Source organism: Bos indicus, chromosome 13 (genome assembly GCF_029378745.1).
Source record: "Bos indicus isolate NIAB-ARS_2022 breed Sahiwal x Tharparkar chromosome 13, NIAB-ARS_B.indTharparkar_mat_pri_1.0, whole genome shotgun sequence".
Classification (NCBI taxonomy): domain Eukaryota; kingdom Metazoa; phylum Chordata; class Mammalia; order Artiodactyla; family Bovidae; genus Bos; species Bos indicus.
The window spans coordinates 20,968,483-20,991,291 of NC_091772.1; the positions used below are offsets into that span (position 1 = coordinate 20,968,483).

Sequence of the window (22,809 nt, forward strand, 5' to 3'; positions counted from 1 at the left end):
GGCTACCTTTAATCACATTCACCAAAATCATACCCACACCACCCACCGATCCAACCCCCTCCACCCCCGCCCCCCGCCCCACTTCACACACAAATTACCATTTCACAGGTTCCCCCCAGAGATTTGGGCAGGAACATTATGATGAGTCATTGTTTATACTACCACACCCATCTTTATCTTTATCATTTTTCCTAAAGAATGAGGGATCTAGTAAAGTGGGATAAGTTTGATCTAATGGAACTGTAGATTTTCTTTGGATAGAGATATACTTAAAACTAGGAAGAGCATGATTAAGGACTCAGGAACATAAAGATCCATGTGAGTGTTTATTATTCGTGTATTTACTGACCACATCTTGCAGCATGCGAGATCTTAGTTCCCAGACCAGGGATCAAACCTGCACCCCTGCAGTGGTAGCAGAGTCTTATTTGCGGAACTGCCAGGAAAGTCTCGGTACGTGTGTGTTTAGAAGGATGAACAGATACCTGGTTTGAATGAAAGGGAGATGATGTAATAATGAAAATTTGAGATAATGATTTATAAAGTTGGTCTGGATATGGCATGTGAATGTCTTTGAATGATGTGCTCAGAAGTTTAGACTCAATTCCATTAAATTCAGAGGAAGTGTTCTGACCATGAAGCAGACAGATGAGAATCCCCTATGATCATATCTATACTAAAGTCCATATATGAATTTCAGAGTAGGAGGACATACATTTGAGTTCTGACCCCGTTTTGACTAATTTACTCTCTACATGATTGTTCTTAAGGCTTGATGCAAAACAAGTATAATCTTATATACATGTGTGTATAGAACTAAAGAACCTCTTGATGAAAGTGAAAGAGGAGAGTGAAAAAGTTGGCTTAAAGCTCAACATTCAGAAAACTAAGATCATAGCATCTGGTCCCATCACTTCATGGAAAATAGATGGAGAAACAGTGAAAACAGTGGCAGACTTTATTTTGGGGGTTCCAAAGTCACTGCAGATGGTGACTCCGGCCATGAAATTAAAAGACACTTACTCCTTGGAAGAAGAGTTATGACCAGCCTAGACAGCATATTCAAAAGCAGAGACATTACTTTGCCAACAAAAGTTCGTCTAGTCAAGGCTATGGTTTTTCCAGTGGTCATGTATGGGTTTGAGACTTGGACTGTGAAGAAAACTGAGCACTGAAGAATTGATGCTTTTGAACTGTGGTGTTGGAGAAGACTCTTGCGAGTCCCTTGGACTGCAAGGAGATCCAACCAGTCCATCCTAAAGGAAATCAGTTCTGAATGTTCATTGGAAATACTGATGTTGAAGCTGAAACTCCAGTACTTTGGCCACCTCTTGTGAAGAGCTGACTCATTTGAAAAGACCCTGATGCTGGGGAAGACTGAAGGTGGGAGGAGAAAGGGATGACAGAGGATAAGATGGTTAGATGGCATCACCGACTCAATGGACATGAGTTTGAGTAAGCTCCAGGAGCTGATGATGGATAGGGAGGCCTGGCGTGCTGCAGTCCATGGGGTCACAAAGAGTCGGACACGACTGAGCGACTGAACTTAACTGAACTGATACGTACATGTATATATATGTTTCTATAGGTACATACACATATGAAAGTGCTTTGTAAATTATCAATGTTATAATAATATTAGTTTGGATCTCAAAGTTGATTTATTTCTTATCCACAAGCATGCTGTGAATTGTACTTATTATTATTCATACCACTTGTTGATTGCTGGAAAGACATTTTCCATTCTCAGTGATTCTTCCATGAATTCTACTCTTCTTTTTATGGTAGTTAAGTACTCAACTCCTCTCTGGAGTCATCACCGGTGACCCCAGTGTTACATCTGCTGATATCACTCATCTTTCTTAGACTTCACTTATGCCATTCAGTTCTCCCATCATATACTGAATTATATTCTCAGCTAACCTCTAGTATAAATGTATGCATTGTTGTTGTTTATAAACTCTGTTAGGACAGAGATGTAGTCTTGGCTTCTTACTTCTTAGTTTTTCCATTTGGCCTAGGATTTTATGTAATGAGTTATAATGAAAAAGAACACAAACCACAGTGTCAGATCCATTTGGGTATAAATCCCAGCTCTGCCATAAACCAATGTGAATTTGCACTAGTTAATTAATATTGATGTAAAATCAAGATAATTATTTTTCAATGTAGTGAGAATTAGAGATAATATGTATAAAATGCCCAGCGTTGGTTGACATTCAATTAATTTTAGTTATGATAATGATGTGAAAATGAGAGTCCCTCAGCTGTGTATGACCCTTGCAACCCCATGGACTGTAGCCCACTAGGATCCTCTGTCCATGGGATTTCCCAGGCAAGAATACTAGAGTGGGTTGCCATTTCCTTCTCCAGGGATCTTCCCAACCCAGGAATAAAACCCAGGTCTGCTGCCTCAGAGACAGATTCTTTACCATCTGAGCTATCAGGGAAGCTACGATAATGAAAGTGATGACTATTAAACAGTGTTTTTATTTTTTTAACCAAGCATGTGTTCACCTAAATTTGGTTTTATATAGTTATTTACATAGTGATCCATGTTTTCCAAAGCTTCTTATGATCATTTATTTATATTTCGGAAAAACTGTGAAAGTGAAGTCATTATTAACAACAGTTTTAGTAATGGAAAATTTTTGTACAGGAAGGTTAAAAGAAGTGATTGAGACCAGACTTTGAAGGTCTATGAATGGATCTTCGCGTGGTGAATTTGCCTGCTATGCTTAGTTAACTATTAGCAGTTAGCCTTCTTCCACCAAAACTGTAATTCATATTCCTAAAACTATCGGACATTTGCATATTTTCATCAAAAATTTTCAGTGCCTTGATTTTGTAGCAGACAATCTGAAAAAAAGAAAACTAGACCTTTTCTCCTGTTGATTTCTTTGTGTGTACATTATTTTCCCTTGTATTTTTCAAGTACTTTTGGAGGAAGTGGTTTGTTTACCTTTGATTACCTTCATTACTTAAATTCTTTCAGCTTTCATTCCACTTCTCATCTTGTCTCACTCAGTGCATGACTCTTCTCCCTTCTCTTTTTAAATACATCGTGGGTGTGGTTCCATATGTCAGTAAATTTCAAGGAAAATTCAGCATTATCCTTCTCCAGAGAGAGCACTTAAATACAGCAGATAGTTAATATTTGCCAATGTGTGCTTTAGTGTGATAATGTCTTGCTGGATGTATAGGTGTTGAAACCACTTATACCTCCTCCAGCTCAATTTTCTCATCTATACAAAGGAATCCTGGTCTCTAATCCCCCTAGGAATTGAGATGAGGACAGTATAATATATGTTCAGTTCAGTTCAGTCTCTCAGTCGTGTCCGACTCTTTGCGACCCCATGAATCGCAGCATGCCAGGCCTCCCTGTCCATCACCAACTCCCAGAGTTCACTCAAACTCACGTCCATCGAGTCAGTGATGCCATCCAGCCATCTCATCCTCTGGTGTCCCCTTCTCCTCCCGCCCCCAATCCCTCCCAGCATCAGAGTCTTTTCCAGTGAGTCAACTCTTCGCATGAAGTGGCCAAAGTACTGGAGTTTCAGCTTTAGCATCATTCCTTCCAAAGAACACCCAGGACTGATCTCCTTTAGAATGGACCGGTTGGATCTCCTTGCAGTCCAAGGGACTCTCAAGAGTCTTCTCCAACACCACAGTTCAAAAGCATCAATTCTTCGGTGCTCAGCTTTCTTCACAGTCCAAATTTCACATCCATACATGACTATTGGAAAAACCATAGCCTTGACTAGACGGACCTTTGTTGACAAAGTAATGTCTCTGCTTTATAATATGCTATCTAGGTTGGTCATAGCTTTCCTTCCAAGGAGTAAGCATCTTTTAATTTCATGGCTGCAATCACCATCTGCAGTGATTTCGGAGCCCAAAAAAATAAAGTCAGCCACTGTTTCCACTGTTTCTCCATCTATTTCCCATGAAGTGATGGGACCAGAGGCCATGATCTTAGTTTTCTGAATGTTAATGTTATATAAAAATATGGTATTTCTATTATTATCTATTATGATACTAATCTATCTTTTTCTTGCAAATAATAATAGAAGTTTATTTTGTCTCAAATTTTCCTCCTCCCCTGATTTGAATAAATGGTTAAATCATTCAGGCAGTGTTTCATACCAAAAACCTAAAAGTGTTCTTGACTTTTCCCATACTGATTATTTACCTTTGAATCTAGCAAAAATTTCTGTGGCCCTATTTTCTTTAACATATTTCCCAATTTCAGCCACTTTTCACCATCAACTCAGCTACTCTTCTAATGACAATGTTGACAGCTCATAGGGGTTGAGTATTCACTATGTTCCAGGCATTGCTTACTTAATACTCATACCTGTCAGTCTGAACCTACTTCATCCCTAAACATAATAGCCTCCTAGTGGGTCTCTTTTTATGTATTCATGCTACTTTTTCCATGTGCCAATCAAGAATTTTTTTTTTTAGTTTGTTTCTGGGTGGTATTCAGCTCAGTTCAGTTCAGTCACTCAGTCGTGTCTGACTCTCTGCGACCCCATGGACTGCAGCACAGTTGGCCTGCCTATCCATTACCAACGCCCAGAGTTTACCCAAATTCATGTCCGCTGAGTCGGTGATGCCATCCAACCGTCTCATCCTCTGTTGTCCCCTTCTCCTCCTGCCCTCAATCTTTCCCAGCATCAGGGTCTTTTCAAATGAGTCAGCTCTTTGCATTAGGTGGCCAAAGTACTGAGTTTCAGCTTCAACATCAGTCCTTCCAACGAACATTCAGAACTGATTTCCTTTAGGATGGACTGGTTGGATCTCCTTGCAGTCCAAGGGACTCGCAGGAATTTTATCCAACACCACAGTTCAAAAGCATCAATTCTTCAGCACTTGGCTTTCTTTATAGTCCAATTCTCACATCCATTCATGACTACTGGAAAAACCATAGCCTTGACTAGATGGACCTTTGTTGGCAAAGTAATGTATCTGATTTTTAATATGCTGTCTAAGTTGGTCACAACTCTTCTTCCAAGGAGTAAGTATCTTTTAATTTCATGGCCGCAGTCACCATCTGCAGTGACTTTGGAGCCCCCCAAAATAAAGTCTGCCACTGTTTCCACTGTTTCTCCATCTATTTTCCATGAAGTGATGGGACCAGATGCCATGATCTTAGTTTTCTGAATATTGAGCTTTAAGCCAACTTTCTCACTCTCCTCTTTTACTTTCATCAAGAGGTTCTTCAGTTCTTCTTTACTTTCTACCATAATGGTGGTGTCATCTGCATATCTGAGGTTATTGGTATTTCTCCTGGCAACCTTGATTCCAGCTTGTGCTTCTAAGTTTGTAACTAGATTCATTGTATTAGGCTCTCTTTATCTTTTGATTCCATCTGTTTACCCATTTGGTCACTGCAGTCTTACTGAAGAGAAAGTATTAAAATACCAATAACATGTACCTTATATACAATGAAATATTAGTCGTAAAAAGAAATCAAGTTGAGTCAGTGGTGGTGAGGTGGATGAACCTAGAGCCTGTTATACAGAGTGAAGTAAGAAAGAGAAAAACAAATATTGTACATTAATGCATATATGTGGACTCTAGAAAAATGGTACTGATGAACCTATTGCAAGGGTGGAATGGAGACACAGATGTAGAGAACAGACTTGCGGACACAGCAGAGGAAGGAGAGGACGGGACGAATTGAGAAAGTAGCACCGATCGTGTGTAAAATTGTACTTTAGCCTTCTTATCCTTAGTTACCACATTTGAAAATGGAGGTAATGTTTCTTATAATGTTGTCATGAGGATTAGAGATGATATTCATAAAATGTCTAGCACAAAGCAAACCATATAGGAGGTGATTGATAAATAACTAATTTTGCCATTTACTCTAAAATTGCTATTCACTCATTTTAACTATTTTAATATATTTGCATGCTCATATATTTAATACTGTCATATGTATATATACAAAATTATACAAGCACACACACATACATATATATATATATAATATTGGTGACTTATGCAATACATATGTAACATACATACACACAGACATACATACAAAAGTACTGAAAACTAGTTTCACCCTAGGTAGACAATACATATTTTAAGGAAAGGGACCCTGTATTTTAATCTTGTTTTAAAAGGATTTTGCACTCAACTCACTGTGAATGATATATACTAAGTCAAAAATACATAAACTAAAGCAAATTCAAACATGGTTTGGTTTATCCCAGTTAATTTTAGACATAATACACTGCACAAATGGTAGCAGCATTTAGCCACACAAATCCTGTGGATTTGCTTTGCTTCCTATTAATAGAATTTAGCTTAAATGGTCTGTTGTATATTTCCCTTTGAATTAGATAATTGCCTCAGTTTCATTACATAGAATTTTTGTTAACCAGGTCAATAGGGTTTACAAATGGAAACTGCTTTGTTATAGAATCAGATTATATAAAGGTAGTATTAAATTAGGATTGTGACTATAATAAATTCTGCCTTATAAATAAGTAATTACTTATAAATAAGTAATAGGTAAATCTTTGCTTAAGGTATTGAAAATGTATATTTTGAACAAACTGGATAGCTACTGTCACTATCCAAAACAAAAGGAGAAAAACCTGGAAGTAATTGACATTTTCATCACAGCAAAATAGGTCTGAGGTGACTGACTCTGTATAATTTTCTCAGTCTTGGTATCTCAGATTTCATCAGTTCAAACACAGTCCCGTGCCTGTTATCCTTGTCCAACAACCAGGATAGCAAGTCATTTTCCACTCAGCCATCTTCTAGGAGGGCTTCCCTGGTGGCTCAGTGGTAAAGAATCCACCTGCCAAGCAGGAGATGTGGGTTTGATCCCTGGGTCAGGAAGATCCCCTGGAGAAAATGGGAATCCACTGCAATATCCTTGCCTGGGAAATCCCATGAACAGAGGAGCCTGGTGGGCTACAGTTCATGGGGTCGCAAGGAGTCGGACACGACTTAGCAACTGAGCATGCACTATCTTCTTGAAGCTCTCAGTCATCACTGTGCTCTCCTCTGTTTTACTCAGTTCATTCATTCATTCACTCATTCAGTTTTTTGTTCAGCCAGCAAACGTATAGTGAGCACTTTTAAGGTGTGTCGATTTCAGTCCCCTGTGGACCCTTCTGACTAGCGGTGGAAAGAGTCACATGCCGATAACCATGCAGACACATATAACACAGAGTTCTGAAAAGTCCGTTGAAGAAAAGCTGCCTGGTGTGATAAGAGGTTATAATAGAAGGATTTGACCATTCATGGCTTCTTGCAGGAAGTAGAGATTGAGCTTCAATCTGCAAGATTTTCAAAGGGAGAGTTGTTGAGGCAGGTAGGTGGTCCAGCTTGTGTAAAGTGTCTGTGGTTGGAGGGGCTGGATGAAGGCCAGTAGGTTCATGGTGGGAAGTTGAGGGGAAGAGCATGATCAGAGAGGAGGCGGGAAAGGTGAGCAGCAAACAGACCTTGAGTTGATTCTCTGTCACCTTAGCAAACTTGGCCTTTCCCCTGACTATGGTAGAGCATTTCATTCCTTACAACTCCTTTTTTAAACGGAAATTGGATTCCCTTAATTTCAACATTTCTTCCATAGCCATATGGAGTAGAGTGTGTTCAGTCTCCCACTTCCCCATAAACCATGGTGTCCAGAAAATTGTCAACATTCTTGCCATTCATTCCAGGCTAATACTCTTCAGAGGAACTGCAGTCTGTTTGGGATTTCCCAATTATAATATAACTTTACAACTATAGCCCTTTCTTTAACCTGGGATGAGGCCCTGGTGTGTTCAGGCCTTTGTTCTCACCAATTTCTTTTTAAAATAAAGCAAACTTTCATTTCATTACACGCACACAGTATTACCAAAAAGGAGCAGAAATTAAAATTTTTCTTTTGACTTTAGTCTTTGTTTCTATTTCCAGAGGAATTGTTCACTGCTTAGGTATCTTTCCAGAGACAGTCAATAAATACACTAGCACACATGTATGTGTGCCTGTGTATATATTCCTCTTTTTCACTCTAAAAATCTTATTGTTCATTTGCAGCCAAAGTAAATTTCAGGTGCATCAAAGGTTTGAAATCTTTTTAAAAATGAAATCATATAGTAATCATACAGTCCTGGAAAGCATATGGAAGGCTTTTATTTAGTATGGGATTGTCAAAAGCCATAAAAGGAAGGAAGGAAAAATTTGACTGCATAGAAATACAAAATACAATTTTCCTAAAGTGATTTCGAGCTTGAGATTTAACCTTAGGTCAGACTTGTAGCTCTAGCTTCGTCTTATGGCAACAGCTCCATTTGCAATGTCTTAGATAAAAATAATTCTCCTTAAATACTTGGAGCCTCTACTAGGTACGCTGAAGGACAATAAAGAATTGTTTTACATTTGTTGACAGTAAAAATAAGACTTCAGAAAACAGAGATGATCTAACTCATTACTTTATGTTACTAAGTATGATACCCTCAAAATCAAGATATATAAATCATTCACCACCAAGACATTAGAAATGTTCTCCAAGTCAGAATTATTAAGAAACATGTATCTTTACAGGTTCCTTTGTAATTATGTAAGTGTTCTTCTAAGAGAGTTAGAGTTAATTGAAGGTGAGCATGTAATGTTAACGTAATATTTCTCAAATGTTCAGTATTAAAACTGAGTAAAAGGTGAAGCATGAACTGTTCTTTCTGACTGTATTTTGAATGAACATGAGTGGTAACTGTGTTAGTGTAAATTTCATCTTTCTGATCAAGACTGTTAGAAAGTGCTCTTTGAATATTTGGATTGCTGCTATTTGGAATGAAGAAGTGGGAGCCTGCAGGCACAATATTTTTATACTTTGTCCAGCTGGCAGTTTGTTCCCAGTTGAGGGCTGAGTGAGCCTTTGGCTAGTAAGCCTTGCCCAGGAAGCACAGAAGTACAGAACGCTGCTCTTCTCAGAGAGGGCCTCAGCAGTACTGCAGTCACAGCCAGTTGGAGCCACGTTAGGTCTTTCTCCTTAAAACCTGGAGGCCTTTTTTCTGCCTAGACTTCGCTCCATGTTTCTCCTTTATTTCTTATTGCAAATCGTAGTTCCTTTACTTTTGTTGTTGTTGTCTCGTTTGTCAATTCTTTAAGGCCACCACTATCTATTTTATGGAACTTTTTTCCGCATATTATCTCCTTCATGTTAATAACATTAAAGTAGATCCCACAAACCTTGATATTTTCAAGTTTTTGCTGAAAATTACTAAAGGGAAATATCAAGAGGCATAAAAATAACCAATAGGAAGGCCTTTGAAATCTTTTAGCATCTCCCAAAGCAAATGGTCTGCCATGTTTTACCTACTGCAAAGACAATAACCAGAAGGGTTTTATTTTCTAGCCTCATATCACCCAGAAGGTTTGGTGGCTCCACTGAACTCTCTTGCCATGTAAACAGAATTGCAAAGTGAGATAAAGAAAGGCATCTCCTGACATTCAGGACCTGGTCTGGAACTGTCAGCTAGGCCTTGAGGTTGTTACGAGCTATTGCTTCTCCTGTTTATAGTGTAAACAGTTTCAGAGAGCATAAGCATCAGACATAGATTTTTCCCAAGTTTCTAGTTGCTTATGGCTGGAGAATAATTTCGTACCTTCTTTTTCTTATACGTGTGGTAAGAGCCAAAGTCCTCTTATTACTTATTTTGATGTTGAAATTATTTCTGATTTGACCAGTAATTCAGACTTTCATCATAATGATGTAATTTTCTTGAGCACTTTACTAATTTTTGGCACACACAAAAAATTCCCAGGCTCATCTTGGATCTTCTTAGCCCCAAATAGACCATTTTTCCAAGAAGACCTAGTTCCTTGTAATGGGGAATAGTATTTAAATATTGTAGCGTTTGGGACAAAGAAGTGACATTCAATTTATATAAAATATCTCCATGGTTTTTCTAGGTAAATATTTTTATTGAAGTATAGTTGATTTATAATGTGTTAATTTTCTGCTATAGAGAAAAGTGATGTATATATAAACACGTGTGTGTGTGTATATATGTATACATTACATTCTTTTTAATATTCTTTTCCATTATGGTTTATCATAGGATATTGAATACAGTTCCCTGTGTTATACAGTAGGACTTTGTTGTTTATCCATTCCATATATAACAGCTTACATCACCATCATTCTTTATTGCTTAATGGGAAATGGTAGGGTACAGAGATCAGGAAAGCAAGTGTTGTAATGAAATCACACACAGAAAATGATAGTGGCTTGAACCAAAAGTAGTAGTAACATCACCTCTTGTAACAGAGTAGGATTGAAAATTGACAGAATTCACTGAAAGATTATATATAAGTTATGAGATAAAATATTATATATTATTACAACAGTATTATATATAGATATATTATTATTATTTAGAGAATGAGGAAAGGAAACTGGGGAGAGTGTTATGCTGGTTAGGGGATAGGACCTGGATGAAGATTGCTGTGACAGGTAGGGGCTGATATTATTTGGGATCTTCTACCAACAGGGGGAGCACCTGGGCTTTCTTAGAAAACCTCATTTTCTGAGTAATGCAAGCCTGGTGTGTGGTGTGGTGTTATCAGTCTTAATATCTGAACCAAATTTTGAACAGCAGTCTACCTTGAAACTGAGGATAGTCCCAAGCTCTAGGAGTTGTAATAATAATATATGTAATATTTTATCTCATAAATCATATGTAATCGTTCAGTGAATTCTGTCAATTGTTAGTCCTATAATTAGAATATATCTTATCACCTCTAAGACTGATGACACCACATACATACCAAGAAGGTTTGAAAATTTCCTGTGTGTAGAACACATGAGGAAAGGCTGTCAGTCATTAAGTCATACGTTGAAAAGTGGAGTCAGACTTCCAATACAGAGCTCCTTACAAGACTTTTTTCTCTCCAAGCAACTGGAGTTATAGAGTTGCCATTAACACAGATGGAGAAGACTGTTCAGTGAGTAAGTTTGAAGGGGAAGAATCGGATTTTGAACTTAAGCATATTAAGTTTCAGAGTCTCTGACGTTTACATGGGAGGTTTTTAAATTTTATAACTTGTTCTTCCTTACAAAATTAAGGGCTTCTCTACTGCTCAGATGGTAAAGAATCTGCCTGCAATGTGGAAGACCTAGGTTTGATCCCTGGGTTGGGAAGTTCCTTGGAGGAGGGCATGGCAACCCACTCCAGTGTGTTCTTGCCTGAAAAATCCCCATGAACGAAGGATCCTGGCAGACTACAGTCCATTGGGTTACAAAGAGTCAGAAACAACTGAGCGACTAAGCACAGCACAGCACACAAAATTAAACTGCCTATCAGGAGGGTCACTGCCTCATTTAAACAGTATTTTTTTCTGTAAAAATGAGCATAATATCATTAGATCCTTAATATCAAATCATTTAAAGATATATACACTTCTAGGTAGCTGATTTCTTTGGACAAAACAATAGGCATGGAAAATAATTTAGAAATAAGTAAATAATATTAGTTGATAACTTCCCTTGAATTTACCAAAAAACGTTGCTTATTGTTTTATGGATAAGAGTACATTATAGCAGTGAAATTTTCTTTATTAACCTAGAGAGTTTTCTGTTCAAAATTAATCTTGTGTTATATTTGAGTTATTGTATTTTAAATTATGCAGGTATTTATGTTTTATAAATGTAAAACAGTGATTCACATTGTGGCTATCTTAAAATATTAGCTATATTGATTGTATAATATTTTGCCTTATGTTTCCACTTAGAGACATGTCCAAATTATTTTCTTGTGTGTTTGATTTTTTTTTTTTTTAACAGATGAAAATATTTTTATTTTTTAATTTAAATTTATTTATTTTAATTAGAGGCTAATTACTTTACAATATTGGTTTTTCCATACATCAACATGAATCCACCACGGGTGTACACGTGTTCCCCATCCTGAACCCCTCTCCTACCTCCCTCCCATACCATCCCTCTGGGTCATCCCAGTGCACCAGCCCTAAGCTTCCTGTATCCTGCATCGAACCTGGACTGGCGATTCATTTCTTATATGATATTATACATGTTTCAATGCCATTCTCCCAAATCATCCCCCACCCCCTCTCCCACAGAGTCCAAAAGACTGTTCTATACATCTGTGTCTCTTTTGCTATCTTGCATACAGGGTTATCGTTACCATCTTTCTAAATTCCATATATATGCATTAGTATACTGTATTGGTGTTTTTCTTTCTGGCTTCACTCTGTATAATCGGCTCCAGTTTCATCCACCTCATTAGAACTGATTCAAATGTATTCTTTTTAATGGCTGAATAATACTCCATTGTGTATATGTACCACAGCTTTCTTATCCATTCATCTGCTGATGGACATCTAGGTTGTTTCCATGTCCTGGCTATTATAAACAGTGCTGCGATGAACATTGGGGTACACGTGTCTCTTTCAATTCTGGTTTCCTCGGTGTGTATGCCCAGCAGTGGGATTGCTGGATTGTATGGCAGTTCTATTTCCAGTTTTTTAAGGAATCTCCACACTGTTGTCCATTGTGGCTGTACTAGTTTGCATTCCCACCAACAGTGTAAGAGGGTTCCCTTTTCTCCACACCCTCTCCAGCATTTATTGCTTGTAGACTTTTGGATCGCAGCCATTCTGACTGGCGTGAAACGGTACCTTATTGTGGTTTTGATTTGCATTTCTCTGAAAATGAGTGATGTTGAGTATCTTTGCATGTGTTTGTTAGCCATCTATATGTCTTCTTTGGAGAAACATCTATTTAGTTCTTTGGCCCATTTTTTGATTGGGTCGTTAATTTTTCTGGAATTGAGCTGCAGGAGTTGCTTGTATATTTTTGAGATTAGTTGTTTGTCAGTTGCTTCATTTGCTATTATTTTCTCCCATTCTGAAGGCTGTCTTTTCACCTTGCTTATGGTTTCTTTTGTTGTGCAGAAGCTTTTAATTTTAATTAGATCCCATGGATTAAAGATCTAAACATAAGACCAGAAACTATAAAACTCCTAGAGGAGAACATGGATAAAACACTCTCCAACATAAATCACAGCAGGATCCTCTATGACCCACCTCCCAGAATATTGGAAATAAAAGCAAAAATAAACAAATGGTATCTAATTAAAATTAAAAGCTTCTCGTGTGTTTTAAAAGAATTAGATTTTAGCTTGACCCAGTTGCTTTGGAGAAAAATATCTTCAAAACCAGTAAATTTGCTTTTATTCCCCAAATTGAAATTGACAGAATCAATACAAATGTCAAATATATAAAATCAAATGATCTAGTAATTTCTCAGGTTCTCAACAGATCCATGAGAAATAATGCATCTGGTAGTCAACACTGGTGTTTCATCCCTCGGTGATCTTGTGTCTTACAATAGTAGACCTACCACTGTCCTTCAAGTCAATGGACTTAAAAAATAATTCTGAAGACAACAGACCTGGGTCCAAATTGCATTGCTCCTCTTGAAAATTCAGCAAGTCATTTAACATCTATAATCCTCAGTTTTCTCATCTATAAATGAGAGGGTTAATGTAAATGATCTCCATTTCTGTGTAGCTCAAAAATGCTTGAATGTTACAATTCTCAGTCAAGCTCTGTAATTGAAACAGCAAAGGTCTTTTGTCTTACCCTCCAATCTGCCAGCTGAACTGGGCACCTAAATGAAAATAGTTTAATCTTACACTGCAAGAAAGGAAAATGTTAGCAATTAACCTAGAAGACAAGAAAGTTTTGTTAGAGACAGAATGCAGAGTTGAAATTTGTTTCAAAGGCATTGCAAATGTAAAGGCCATTCAATTAGGCAATCTTGAACGTGTAGTCCAAGAAGAGCTTAGCACACAAAGTGGCTGGGAATTCTCAGAACACCAGTTCTTCCCCACCCATGTCTACATGCCCTTCCATTCCTCTCCTGCCACTTCTTTCCTCTTAGCCATCTGTTTTCTAAAATGTGAGACTGATCCAGAACTTAAAAGCTTTTCTATAAGATTCTATCAAAAGCAGTTTCCAATTCTCAGAACACCTTCCATGAAATGTCTGAATCACCTTCTTCCTCTAATCCACACCAGTCCTCAACCTCCAGCCACTCTCTCAGGCCATGGAAACTCCCATCTAAAAATGAAGTAGGAAGTGGTATTACCAGCTCCCCTAACTGGCCAACTGAGGAGGAAGGAAAACAAAAATTCAGGTACTAGAGAGTCACAAAGCAAATGGGAAACTGACGTCACCACATCAGAACCTTTCCTACTTAAATATTGTCAACCACGGTGGTTATGTTCTATAGATATATTGGAGCAGGATATTTATAACCTGACTGTGCCTATTGAACGGGTTTATTATTTCCAAAACACTTTAACTCATTCATTTGACTAATATTTACTGATTGCCTGTGAAGGTTCAAGCACTACTCTAGTGATAGAAACTGGAGGTCCCCAACCTTTTTGGCACAAGGGAACAGTTTTGTGAAAGATAATTTTTTCTGTGATGTGAGGGTGGGGGTATAGTTTCCTGATAATTCAAGCCATTACATTTATTGTACACATTATTTCTATTCTCATTACATCAGCTCCACCTCAGATCATCAGGCATTAGATCCCAGAGATTGAGGATCCCCAGTATAAACAAGTCTCTCTAATTAGTTTAACTTTTTACTATTATTTTTTTTCTCTTTTTTGATCAGTAGACTAAAACTCATCAAATATAGGAATGATCCAAGTCACATAACTGATGAGTTATCAGCATCAGTTCAAACTCAGACATTTAAAATCATCATGCTTTGTCTTAAAGTTTATAGAAAAGTCTTTATGGGCCACACTGCTTTGTAGGAAAATTGCACCTTAAATTCCAAACAACTATGAAATAAATGAGCATTTTGGAGGAAAAAAATCTGTTGGAACGTTAAATATTAGTTGTATATTCATGCCCCTGCTTCTGAGGAAGTATGATACATGTTTGGCTTCTGATAAATAATGGAGTGCGTGGATACTGATGTACCTTCAAATACCCCATGTTACATAAGTTCTTACTACCCTGAAGATCTTGTTTCAGGATTAAAAATAGAAAGCCTCTCTTTGGTTTTGAGATCTAATTTATCTCTTTGAGGATAGCTCACAGGACATGCTACATTTGAGGACGATTGGAGTACATTCCTAGATCAATAAAATGATTGATTGTTTTCATTTTGAATGATGCTTGTGAATAAGCTATAGACCAGAACCCTGGAGAGATTAGGGGAGAGAGAGGCAGGGGTCAGACACCCCAAACTCCTAAGAACATTATGTTTCTTTACATATTAAAGGGAATCTACTCTTCCTACTTTTTAACCTCATAAATGTGGCAGGGGTGTTTCCTCATCCTTTTTGTTTGTTTGTTTTTTAGGTTACTGTCCACTTGGCTATCGGGAATGTCAGAATGGCAGATGTTTTACACCGGAGCAGAGCTGTAATTTTGTAGATGACTGCGGAGATTATACTGATGAAAATGAATGCGGTGGCTCCTGTACTTTTGAAAAAGGCTGGTGTGGTTGGCAAAACTCCTTGGCTGAAAACTTTGATTGGATTTTGGGGGTCGGCTCTCCACAAAGCCTAAGACCTCCCAGAGACCACACACTTGAAAATGAAAATGGTAGGTTATCAGGTTGTTCCAGTTACTCTACTTTTGTTCACAGTGAGCATCACATTGTCTTTCCCGAGAGCATCAGAGAGACCACCGTGGTGTCAGGGCAACTAAGTCAAACATTTAATGAGTACCTTTGTCTCCCAGGACTGCATAGCAGACAGCCTCAGCGGGGTGGTGTTAAAAGCAGACATTTATTGTCTCACAGTTTGGGGGCTAGAAATTTGAAATCATGGTGTCAGTAGGGCTGGTGGTTCCTGTTGAGGATTTTGAAGGAGAATAATCTATTCCTTGCCTCTCACTAGCTTCTGGTAGCTTCAGATGCTACTTGGCTTGTAGGGGAAATCTCTTTCTGTCTTTGCGTTGTCTTCCCTCTATGTATGTGTCTAAATTTTCCCTTTTCATTACAATAATCTTATTGGACTAGAGGCCACCTTCATGACTTTATTTCAACTTAATCATCAGCAAAAACCCTATTTCCAAAGAAGCTCACATTAACTGGGACAGAAATTAGGACTTTCACATCTTTTGGGGGGACACTATGTAACATATAACAGTGAGTAATTAAAACTGAATATTGCTTTGATAATTGTAGATAGATGATAACATAGGCTGCCCTCAGGTACCTTTTCGAAATGACACATTTGTAATCAATAACCTTGAATTCTACCATTCATTTGATCAGTAGCAAGTCATGTAGCTTTTCAGATTCTCAAATCTCTCCTCTATCCAATGGAGATAATAAAATTTGCCCTGGAGTTGTCAGGATCAAGGGAGATGATCTGTATTTGGGGACAGGCAGTAGAAAGCCCTAAAGGTGCTATGCAGACGTAGCTGTAAGATCATCTCTGTGAAGGGTGCTTGGAATGGCTCATTTTTACGGTGAGCTGAACCTATTTCTCATATTCTTTGGTCAAGGGGCAAAAGACATTAGCAGAATAAAGAAGGGATCTCGAATTCCTGGCTGTTACAGAGTAGAATAAAGGTGTTTAAATATTGAAGTTTCACAAGCCTATGATAAAACAGGGGCTTCCCTGGTGGCTTCCCTAAAGAGCCCGCCTGCATTGCAGGAGACCTGGGTTCGATCCCTGGGTCAGAAAGATCCCTTGGAGGAGGGCAGAGCAACCCACTCCAGAATGCTTTCCAGGAGAATCCCCAAGGACAGAGGAGACTGGTGGGCTATAGTCCATGGGGTCGCAGAGTCAGACATGACTGAGAGACTAAGCACACAGCACATGATAAAAGAGAGCTCTCCAAGCTGGGCCAACCATGCCAGAGAAAGGAAGGCCCGAGTCCCATTCTAACACTCAGCTCTACATACGTAAAATGTTTTGGACATTTGCATAAACAAGCCAAAAACCCAGTATCTTTCCTTGTATGTTGTATATTAACATTCTCAGCATTTTATTTGTGCACTCAAAAGGTGACTGACTTTTTGAAAGCATGTCATATTTCTTTATTTATATTTCGTAGACAATCTTTGCATTGTTTCACAGTAACTGGATAGTTTGGGGAGTCCATGAAATGATTTCTATAACTGTCTCATTGAGTCCATGGCATAAATATTCTGTCAGATCAGTTCATCTGCGCACTGTGAAGTACTTTGCTAAAAGCACAGACATTTGGAAATTGTTCTGTCAGCGAGCTGGAGGCAAGGCTATTAGATTTCCTTTCTCTTTCAAGTAGAAATACCTTTGGCAGTTGAGATCCTATGAAATGTAATTAAAAACCCAACGATAGGAAAACTAAAATGATCCTCTCCCTGTTATTTTGGCATGATCTGAATCTCATCTTGTTCCCAGGGCACTTCCTGTATCTGGAAGCTACTCCAGTGGGTCTGCGGGGCGAAGAAGCACATCTCAAGAGTGGCCTGTGGCAAGAATCCAGCGCTTCCTGCACCATGAGCTTCTGGTATTTCATATCCACAAAAGCCACGGGGTCCATTCAGATCCTCATTAAGGTAAGATTTCAGTTGGTGATGCCTCTGAGCTTCGTGAAGTTTCCTACAGGCAGCACATGGCCAAAGGGATTTTATCACAACTCTGCTGCCCTGGCCCTGGAAGGCCTCCTCCCATCGGAGGGCGATGCTGCTTGTGGTTCAGATGTTTTGTGGAATTTGGTAAACTGGGCACAGGAACCAGCTTTGAGCTCAGCATCATACAACAGGTTGTAACAAGGTTGTAACTGACTCTCAGAAACTCTTTGTGGTAAGTTAGTCTAAAACCCACAGGTTTCTTCACTCTATTTGGGTATTTCCTTGCCTATCCTCCTCACTGAAAGAATCTAGATGATTTGTGCATCTGAAAGAAGAGTAGCTATCCATTGTAATTAATATATGAACGATCATTAAAGAAATTAATGTGAAACATTCTGGTCCTAAGTACAGCATACAAAGGACGGGACTGCTCAGGCGAATGATCAAGGTATGATTACATTGAACCACTTATTAACTATGACACAGTAATACATTTTCTTACTGTGGATTAATTAGATGTTTCTGACAGGGCTTTAATTTAGTTTAACAGAGTGACAGTGTTTGGGGAGCAAAGTAACAAAGTATATATTAATATTAATGAGACTTGGTTCACATACTTTGACTCTGGCAAGTTACAGCAGCAGCAAAAAGGTGGGGTGTGTGTGTGTATGTGTGTGTGTATGTGTGTGTGTGCATACATGCATGCCTACATGTATGTACACATGTGTGTTCAAGAATCTCTTTAGAATTCCAAGAAAGCTTACTCTGAAGACATGATTTTTGGGCTGTTGCTGTTTTCTCACACATGGGCTTTGGTGAAGTGCCCCACACTGATGGACAATGCCTGACCAGAATATCAAAGGCCTCATTTGTCTGAATAGCTCGTGGCTGCATAGTTCATGTTTTATCTGAAACCTGAGCTAACTTTATAATTTAGAACCCTTCTCTAATAATGCAGAAAAGCCTGCCTAATAAAATACATGCAGAAAATATCACAATGATTTATTCTTATATTTAAATATGGAAACTTACTGAAATACAGTGCTTAAAGTTCTTAGAAGAATATTTTCCAGTACTCTATTGAATGTGACACTGGGCTATATGGTCTGTACTGTTAAATAACAAAACTTCAACTGAGGAAATTTAAAGATCAAATTGCTTTGTTGAACAATTCATGAGTTCAGCAGCATCCCATGTAGGAGATAGAAAGGAATTCTGCCAAGTTATAGAAACAAAAAAGGTTTTCAGAGGCAGAAAGGGGGCAGGAAAAGGAAATTATTAGCCAAAAAAAAAAAAAAAAGCATTGTTTCCGGGAAGGTCCCCTCCTAAGAAGGATGGAGGGGTTCTGTTGGACAGATAATTTCTCTAGTGCTGACTGGTTAAGATTACATTCCTGAGGAAAGTTGAAACTGCAATTAAATTAGGTGTTAAGGTCTTAGTTTACTGTCATGATGCTTAGCACAAGTGACTCCATTTTGAGCAAGTTGTCTTTTTTCAACAGTGCCATGTGAAGGGTTTGATGCATTGGATTTTGCCTTTATTATTTGCTTCACTCATATTTACATTTCTCATCTCTTATAGTAACAAGCTTTACATTACTAGAAAAAACTTTACTATAAAATTATACTGATTTGACATATGTCTTCCTATCAAGTCACATTGAGCTCCCATATTCCTCCCAATTCCTCTGGACATTTAATAGCAACTTTAAAGACCTATATTCCTATTGTGTTAAAAAATGCCTATTATTATTTAGTTACATGTATTACAAAGAGAAATCTTTCATACCATATATTGATTTTATATTTGTGAATTAGGGCGATCATTTCATTTTGGTAATTAACACAATACATATTTTTGATCATCGTTACAAAGTACTGCTTAGGCTTCTGTCTGTGTGGAAGCATGTTGGATTTCACCTCACTCATTAGTTGGAAATCGTCCTAGCCAGGTGGCAACCACAGCAGGGGTATGAATGCTACCTTTTCTTTCTTTCTGTGCTCCGTATCCTTTAGAATGGACCCAGTATGTGCATATGGTATCCCCGGCCCAGTCTCCTCTCTTTTTTCTCAGGCATGCCTCCTTCTGTGTTCTCATGGTTTTCCTCCACATCAGGTCCAACACAATCGGGTAGATTCAGCCTCTCACAAATCTTTCCTTGACACTTTGCCCGCCATGACTATTCCTTTTGTAAGTGTCCGTCACAGCTCCAGAAGTTCTTCCTGATGACTGACTGTTCATTTATATTTATACTATTTCAATAGGTACATCATAACATAGTGAAGGCAAAGCCTTGAGACTTCATTCTTATGTCTGTCTCAGCTCTTCGGAGAAGGGACTGCAGGATGAAGGGGTTAGAGGAAAGGAGTGGTGCTCCCCCAGAGGAGCCCATCGCTGGGCTCAGGACAACCATTGTTTGCATGACATTAAAGTCTAACCTGGAGAATCTGTAATCTAGGTCTGAAATATATATATATATATATTTATGTATATATGTATATATATATATATTTATGTATATATGTATATATATATGTATGTAATATGTATATTATGTATATATATATACATTCAGATGCAAAAGGCATGAAACCACTGACCATAATTTTATAACCATATAGTTCTAAAGGGTAGTGTTGTTGACTGCAAATCATAACCACAGTATCACATACTGAGTCATGCCTTTTTCTGCATATAATAATAACTCGTTTTTCTTTTTAAAATTTATTTTTTTTATTTTTAAATTTATTTTTAATTGAAGGATAATTGCTTTACAATGTTGTGTTGATTTCTGCCGTATGACACCATGATTCGTTTCCAAAATAGTATGTTTGCTCTTGATAGTCTTCCCTGGTGGCTCAGACGGTAAAGCATCTGTCTACAGTGCAGGAGACCCGGGTTCAATCCCTGGGTTGTGAAGGTCCCCTGGAGAAGGAAATGGCAATCCACTCCAGGACTATTGCCTGGAAAATCCCATGGACAGAGGAGCCTGGTAGGCTACAGTCCATGGGGTCGCAAAGAATCAGACACGACTGAGCGACCTCACTTCACTTTGCTCTTGATATCATCTATCATTTTTACCTACCTTTTAACTCATACATTCAATATGAAATTTCTCATTAAATTTTAATGTATTGCTTTTGAAACCATCTAAGATTTAAAAAATATGAAACAAATGCTCAGGGGTAGAGTTAGAGTTCCAAAGCATGAAAGTTAACTTGTTTTTACAAATATATTTAATTTTACACATTTCAGGTCAATTTTTTCTGATGGAATTAATTAATGATGAGTAATATGTTGATTTTAATATGTAAAAAAGAATTGAGGAAATTTTAAAGTTTACATGCATTTGATAAATTGTTTTTCATAGGTAAAATTTCTAGTCTCATCATGAAACAAAAGGCCTTTGCATCTTTTCAACTAGTATTGTGAATAAAATGCAGAAACACCTGCTGCCTGAAGGGCACTGTTGTGTTTTGGAGCAACTCCATCTGTGATAAACTGTTGATAGTTTAATCAAGATGACTTCATGCTATAGGGAATTTGAATCTGTTTGACGGAAGGTCTTCAGGACTATCCATTATGCCACTGTGATAGAAAACATAATGTATTCAAGCCTGAAGTGGAGGAAAATAATGTTATTTCAGGAGAGCCCTCCTGATTATAGCAACCTAGTTATGCTGAAAGAGCGTAATTAAATTAGCCTATTGCTTTATCTTGCTTAGTGATTCAGAGAATTTTCGGGCTGGTAAGGTCCTTCGAAGTATGTTTAAACAATTCATTTTACAGATGAAGGAACTAAGATTATAAAGTTGTCTTTCTTGTCCCAGCTCATATGGTATTTTAAGAAAAAAGTTAAGATGCAAATTCAATTTTCCTGACTTCTAATTCAGAGATCTTATGTACTTGACTTCCTGGAAAGTCTATCTAAAAATCATATTCAGTATGGAAATACAGATTTTGTTCAGTAGGCAGTGGTAAATGTCAAATCGACAAAGGAAAGGCCAGACTCCTTTGCCTACTTGGAAGAACTGCCTACTTGGCTGTTCTGGCTCTGATTTTACCCTCAGCCTAGCAAACAAGGAGCTGCAGTTGGGTGTAAGGGTCCACTGGCCAAAGTGAGCACCTCCATCCTTTCTCACTCACCACTACCCCATCCCTGGCGCGTGCACACACACAACCCCCTCAGTCCTAATGTGAGATTTACAGCTAATTACTAATACTCATGTGCCTAAGAGAATGTCAGACAGGCTTTTGTACTTAGGCATCTTTCGATCTTTTCTGCCTATTGAATATCTGATGCTATTTTAATCACGTTGTTGAGATTTGATTCATTATTTCAGAGAAAAGGATGTAGAGAATATGGATAGAGGAGCTACATAGCAGTTGTATATAGCAAATTGATTTTTTCAAAGCCAGTCATGTGCATTGGGAGCTGTAAATTCATTAAACTAAACTTTAGTACCAGAACTTTATTTGCTTTTCTGGAATTGTTTCAGTCTGTTAACAATTCAGTCTGAGTAGTTTTGGTACTATTATATTATTGATCTTAGCCAAATCAAGGGAGAAAAGTTGATCTTTGCATTTCAAATGATAGACTTACAAGAGATCAACACACCCAGAGTTTGATTAATTAGTAGCCACAAGATCACAACACCATGGTTTATGTAAAACAAATGTTCCTTAGAGAACATGCCAGTGGTTTTTGTTTTATTTTTTTTAATTTGTTATTTTTTTTTTTAATTTGGAGGAAAATTGCTTAACATTTTGTGTTGATTTCTGCTGCACAACAATGGGTAGTGTTTATCCCCGATATATTTTTGCCTAAGATTTTTTTTTCTGAACTTCTCACTACTTATTTCACATCTATCTCTTTTAGGTACCTCTACTGCTTCCCACTAGGCAGCCAGTGGAGTCCCTTCTATTAAGATTTCTATTAAGAGACTAGTTAATTAGTTTAATTGATCCTAGAGTTTTACTTTTCGAGAGACTCATACGGTCAGCACTGAAGATTGTCCTTTTAACTACTATATTGCTGTTTCACTTCCATTTCTATTCCAAACTACTACAACTACTTTTTGGACAAACCTCTACTTATTGACTGATTTCTTTCTTCTTTTTATTAATTAAAGTGTAGTTGATTTGCTATGTTGTATGTTTCAGGTGTACAGTAGAGGGATTCAGTATTTTTATAGGTTATACCTCATTTAAATCTTTATAACATAATGGTTTTT

General features: G+C 37.8%; 1 protein-coding gene across 1 annotated transcript in view; it reads left to right on the forward strand.

Annotated features, from left to right (window-relative positions):
* Positions 1–22,809, forward strand: part of MALRD1 (MAM and LDL receptor class A domain containing 1) — a 553,710-nt gene that overhangs the window by 261,588 nt on the left and 269,313 nt on the right. Inside the window, exons 27-28 of the mRNA XM_019971898.2 lie at positions 15,364–15,609; positions 17,403–17,560. Of these exons, the coding sequence (XP_019827457.2) occupies positions 15,364–15,609; positions 17,403–17,560 (404 nt within the window). The remainder of the gene's footprint in view (positions 1–15,363; positions 15,610–17,402; positions 17,561–22,809) is intronic.